The sequence below is a fragment of the Gavialis gangeticus genome, unplaced genomic scaffold (genome assembly GCF_001723915.1).
Source record: "Gavialis gangeticus isolate Ggan-Ray unplaced genomic scaffold, GavGan_comp1, whole genome shotgun sequence".
In the NCBI taxonomy this organism is placed as follows: domain Eukaryota; kingdom Metazoa; phylum Chordata; order Crocodylia; family Gavialidae; genus Gavialis; species Gavialis gangeticus.
The window spans coordinates 15,149,789-15,155,894 of NW_017729016.1; the positions used below are offsets into that span (position 1 = coordinate 15,149,789).

At 40.7% G+C, this 6,106-nt stretch overlaps 1 protein-coding gene across 7 annotated transcripts in view; it reads left to right on the forward strand.

The window, feature by feature from the left end:
* The window catches only part of SUN1 (Sad1 and UNC84 domain containing 1), a 55,181-nt gene extending 51,453 nt beyond the window's left edge, over window positions 1-3,728 (forward strand). For all 7 annotated transcript variants that reach the window (XM_019512904.1, XM_019512903.1, XM_019512906.1 and 4 more), the window contains 2 exons: window positions 558-650; window positions 1,889-3,728. In XM_019512904.1, coding sequence (XP_019368449.1) covers window positions 558-650; window positions 1,889-2,002 — 207 coding nt within the window. In that variant the 3' untranslated portion in view covers window positions 2,003-3,728. The remainder of the gene's footprint in view (window positions 1-557; window positions 651-1,888) is intronic.
* The last annotated feature ends 2,378 nt before the right edge of the window (window positions 3,729-6,106 follow it).

The following is a 6,106-nucleotide window of genomic DNA, read 5'->3' on the forward strand; positions in this document are numbered from 1 at the left end:
TCAAGGAAGCCGAAGCCCACCTCGAAACACCATTCCCGTAAGATGTTAGACATACCTTAAGGGCAGTAGTTCTCAACTTTTTTAGATTTGAGGCACCCCTCAGAAAATGCCAGTTCTTTGTTTTCATTTCATTTTTGACTAAAGAAAGACTGCAAGTTGGGGAGGCACAGGGAAGAAACTCTGTTTGTTCCCAGTTTGCTCTCCTTTTCAGCATCTGCTTTCTGCCATGGAATATTGGGCAAAGTGGATCTACAGTCTGACCCAGTAAATGGCAGTTTTTATGTTCTTATTCTCTAATAGAGATTCTTCTGCTGGTCACAGCAGGTCAGAATGTTTTTGACGCTCTGGACTCCTGTTTGAAATCTCTGGGTTTATCTTGTGAATCATATTTGCAGACCTAACAGTGCTAATATTGTGCGTCACTGCAGTACTTGAAAGGATCTCAACACTGTGGCACCCTGGTTGAGAATCGCTGCTTTTGTGGGGAGGTCTTTTTGCATTTGCATTTTTATCTGTGGACAAAAAAAAAAGTATCAAAGGATTTCTCTTGGTGTTAGGGTCTGGATGATGAATATCAGGAAGAAGGCATACTTCTGGGACAGTACAGGTATGAAGAAGGAGGAGAGCCGCTACAGACATTTCAAGTGATGGTAAGGCCACATTAGTAGAATTGTATTAGTAGCCTACCAAGGGCTAACTCGTTTGTATTAAACAGTCAAGCAAGCTAGGTGCTCTGACCAGAGGAGTAGATCCCTGTCTCAAAGGGCTTTTGACTGAAAGTGGGTGGTGGAGGGGATGACGCCTGCAAGCAGGGCAAACAATATGAAGGCTGCAAACATGAATTTCCTTGTTTGTTGTTTTTTTGGGGGGGAGTTGCCTTTCTCCTTTTCTCCCTTTTTTTAGCTTATCCCCTCTTAAGTAAAGAAATGTGTAGAGTGAAGCTGAGGTAAAGAAACAGTCTTCCCCTACCTTCATGAACAGCACAGTGAAAGGAAAGTCCAGTTAAAACTGTAGAAAGTTCTTTGAATTTACAAGGCCATAGTAGTAAATTAACCTTAATCAAAGCAGTACTATTTGCTGGTGTGAGAGTATGCATCACATCTAATTTCTCTTGAATCAGTAACTCCAAAAACTTAATGAAGCTATAACTATCTTGAACTACAATGAATAAAGTCTTTTTGGCAGTTCCATGAACCACAGAGAATGCAAATCTTGGTATTAACTTATAAATTTTCAATATCTGTGTTGGGGAGTGGGGTGGCGCAGGCACTAGAGCATATGGTTGATAGCCTGGAGGTTGCCAGTTTGAGGCCATAGCAGAAGTGCTCATGATGCGGCCTGTCCAATTCCAAACAGTCTGTGAATTCTACTAACTATCTTGTCGCAAGGATACTAAAAGGAAAGGAAATATCTGTGTTAAGTCTGGCAGGCAAGTGTGAAACTGAGTTTGCTAAAAACTCTTACAAAAATGGCAGCACTGTTCAGCTAAGACCCTCAGTGGCTGAGGTTATTACTCAAGTTTGGGGGTAGCAGTATAATCCTCATAATTGTGTTCCTGCTGTGAGTATTTGTAAACGAAATTAATAAAAAAACAAAAACAAAACTATGCTATTTATAAATAAAATGTTCGCCTAGAGGTCAAATGAGCAAAAACAGTCAAGGAAAGTTGAAAGTTTGACAACTTCTATTTTTAACAGTGACCTTGGCTCTAATCTTGATTGCCTTGTGCAGAGATCTAAGTTGCAATTGCTAATTGTTTGCACAGTTTAGTGATTAGGCTGCTCTTTAACAACTTGAGTTTATTAGCATCATTGCCTAGAATCTGAGAACTGACTTCAGAGATGTGTTTGTATATTAGATACCTAATTTTATCACGTTTCCTCCACAGGAGAAAAACGAAAATGCATTCCAAATAGTGGAGCTAAGGATCCTTTCTAACTGGGGCCATACAGAGTACACCTGTCTCTATCGGTTCAGAGTGCATGGGAGACCGGCTGAGTAAACTACTACCCCATAGCTTGCTTTTTTTTGTTGTTGTTGTACATTTTTTCTGTTTGTATATATTGGAAAGCCTAGAACACTGGAATCTTTAAAGGATGAGGAAGTGTGACATACTACAGGCTCAGTGCTCCTCTTCAATAAAAGGCTGAAGACCCAGTCAAACTTTTTGTACAAAAACTCCTATATGCTCTGTTGCTCAGCTTTACGATTGCCAGTCAGCTTTATATTTTGTGTCATTGCTGATGATAGAATATTGCATGTAAACTACTCTGGTTCACAAAACTCAGTTAGCAAACAGGTGATACTTATTTTATTACAAATGAATGTATAGGTTTTTTAAATAAACCACATTTGCTGCAGCTGGAAATCTGTTTTTAATACAGGGCTTATCTGCACACTTCTTAGCCTGGTACCATAAGACAAAACTTATGGATATATTTTAAACACTAACTGTGTGTAAGTTGACCCTGACTCTTGAACTTCTTGCTAGGCCCACAAAGATTTCCTTGCTACATGTAGAATATGGTGAATGTTACTGTCAGGGAAATTTAGTACAACCAAAACTAGTTTTAAACACCAGAGGCCTGAAGACCTTTTCTCTAACGTGGGGCCATTCATTAATCTAAAAGCCAGCATTGATTTTAAACCACTAACGTTATTTTAAGTTTTCTTCTTATTCACTTATCTTGCTGTACTCATGTTCAGCGTGGTTGGTTTGTCTTATCGTACACTAAGGTGAAAACATAGTCGGGTATCTGCCTAAGATTTAATTCACAGCTAAAATGTCTGACAAAAAAAACTTCATACCCCGAAAACGATCTCTTCAGGACAGGATTAATTAGGCTGACTCACTGGACAGTGGAAATACAGTAAGTGAAAATGAGTGATTTTTTTTTCAAGCAGAACCTTGCATAACTTTTTAAAAAAATTATTTGCATGGACTCTCTGCAAGAGTTTTATTTTAGGCTCAGTGCCATGATATTTAAATATTGTTTCCACTTTTTACCCTTAAAATGGAAGACTTTTATCCTGGAAGGAATGTTAGAGTTTTTTGTTGGCAGCACCTTGATTTAGAATTTTAATTTGAACTTGCATTGAGTAAAAGATCACTTGTTGCTCTCCCTGTGTTGATACTTTAAGAGTCATTTCATAACTTTTGAGTATTACTGGAAACTTTCTGAACAAGATTCTGGAAAGAGACTTGTGTGCAGAAATTTCTCTTACTGTTGTAATGCGTTTTATTGGGTAAACTTAGTTACAGATGAGCTATGTATTTTTCAGAAAGATGAATGATGGTGCTGACTGGTTTTCTGGATAGAGTTATGTATGTTGCACAACAGTCCTCAGATATTTTTTTTAAAAGCTCTCCATGGGAAGAGCGTTTTGTTCACTTTAAGTTCAACTAGAAACAGAAGCAATGGCCTATGCAGAAAAGCTAGATCAAACATGTACAGGTGTTTCATATTATAGGTCAGATATTTAAATCAGAATTATCTTGTATAAGTTGAAATTAGGCAGCTGGGGTGGGAATATTTTGAATAACACTAACTTATTTTTAAAGAAGCAAGATAGGACTTTGTGCAATGTATTTTTGTAAATGCTTTTCAAAATGTCATTTGCTGCCTCCAAACTGACAGATGCTATTGAGATGTTTAAATAAAGAGTTTTAATTTTTGAAAGTGCATGTAATATTTGAAACAAGTAATAAAGATACTTTTCTGTATTTATGATGAATGTGCTCAGATAATAACTGCTTTAAGGATTCCTGAAATTATAAAGCTCTGAAAACAACTGAAAATCTAATTGGCAACCCAGTATTTCCTCTTCTACATCTTTTTAAATGTTTCAGCATAAAATTGTTCTTTGAAGCTCTCAGCTCCTTCCTGTGGATGAGGTAAGAAGGGTAGACGATTAAAGGAGGGGAAAGACATGGCAAAGAACTATTACATATAAATGAAAGCATCCTGTGTCAAGAATTCCTTCAAGAACCACAAGAGAGAGACTGGAGAGTAGTTCTCACAGTCAGTTTTTTGTGTTGTTTTGTTTTGTTTTGTTTTGTTGGCGGGGGCGGGGGGGTTGTACCCAAACTTTGGCTTCTAATCAGACTTTTTCATCAAAGATGTATGGCATGGGTATCAAACTTGGGGCTTGTCTCCAGGCTGGAGCAGGCCCCAAGACCCATGTCATGCACCAGAGCCAGCATACAGGGATAGTCTGGCACAGATGCAACATACATCACACTCTGGACCAGCTCCCCTATGCACTGCATGTAGCACGTGCACCAGCTCCAGCCCTACCCACTACATACAGCATGCAGTGTGCAAGACTGATCCAAGAGACATGCTGCATGCAGCATGTGTGCCATCTCCAGCCCCATGTGCAGCATGCACCAGACCTGCAGCAGTTGGGGCTGGGGCACATGGGGGCCAGTTCAAGGCCCACAGGCAGCACTGTGGGCTGGATGATACAGCTCTGTGGGCCAAATCTGGCCCACACACCATATCTTTAACACCCCCGGTATTAGGGGAGTATCACTGATTTAATAACTCCCATCTCTTTTTTTTTTGCATTTCAGAGTTCATTGGGACAGCTTTTCTTCCCTTCAGTGTCACATGTGAAGATTCAAACTGTCTGAAAAAATGTATGCATCCCCCCCCCCGTTTGTTCCAGTCATTTTGCCAAGGAATAGACTTTTTGTGAATGTGCATTTTTATTATAGGGCTGAATTTTTTTCCCACAGTAAAGTTCAGCTGATCCACTTCCCTTTAAATCCCAGACTGTCAAAAATATAAAGCTCCCTTACTTGTAGCTCATCTATGAGAGAACCTGTAGCATAAGGAAGGATAGTGGGGAGTTGTTCTGCCAGCTGATTCGGAGAAGCCTTGGGTGTAGTGGATCAGGTTTGGATGTGGTATCTGAAATACTAAGCTAGAAAGTCATTGGAGGGACACAGACTGGCATAGAAGTCTTAATTTGTTTAGCTCTTCCACCTGGTGGCACTGCTTGCTGATGGGCCTTTGGGGTGTTTACCAGGTGAATGTTGCAGCTGCTTAGCTGTAAGTTTTTGCTGCTGAGATCAGGAATTTGGGGTATTTAAATATGAGCCACTGGGGGTCTGCCATGAAATTTGCACTCTTAGCTTGCCTAGTGCTTCAACTGGTTGGTTGGAAGTGGACCCAACCATCCTTACCTCCTAGCTCTGTGGTTAAAGTACTCTCCCAGGAAGTCAGAGCTGTTTGAAATCCCTCAGGAAAAGGGAGGCTTAGTGCATGAATCTCTAGCTTCCTACCAGCTGCTTTTTATGCTAGACTCTGACCACAGCACACTGACCACCCTGTGGTTTTGCATTAAGCTTCATGGGTGTCTATACATAAGTGCTGAGGCTGTTCCAACATGCTGGAATTCCAGCCTTTCAGAGCAGACTTGATTAACTGAGTTTGCTGGAGCATGGTAATTGGTAAAAATGGCGGTGGGGGCGCTTGAACTAAAGCTTTATCAAACGAGCTTTAATTCAAGTGCCCCTGCCACCATTTTTAAGTGTGGGGATGCTGATACATGAGACATGGCAGTGTTTTGATTCTAATTAAAGCACTGCCCCACCCCTGGCCCTTGAGCGCACATAAGTGCCCCATGTGCATGCAGCATCAAATCACTTAGCATAGCCTGACCTTGCCTAAGGAACTGGAGACTTTAAGCACCTCCGCGCATCATTCTGGACCACAACAGATTTTGGGCAGAAGTAAGGTGCCAAGGACAATGGTCTTTTTGTTTTTTTGCTACGTATAGTTTAGCCCAAGATGAGGCCTTGGGATCTTTTTCAGGGCAAAACGGTGGGAGGTACCTTAGTGGTTTTATGGATGTTGGGTCTAGTTGAACTGATCTAACTTGGTCAACTAAATCTGTGCAGGTCCTAGTCACTTACCTGTGAGGTCTGTTTGGATCCAAGAAGGGGTACGCGCTTGAGCCCCTAAGCACCACTTTCTAAAATCCAGCCTAGCTCTGTAGGCACCTAAAAATCTGCTGCTGTGCATGTCCAGAAGCATTTTAGCACTGAGCAGCTTAGTGCCTGTCAAAACTTATGCCTACACCTTTTTTTTTTTTAGCT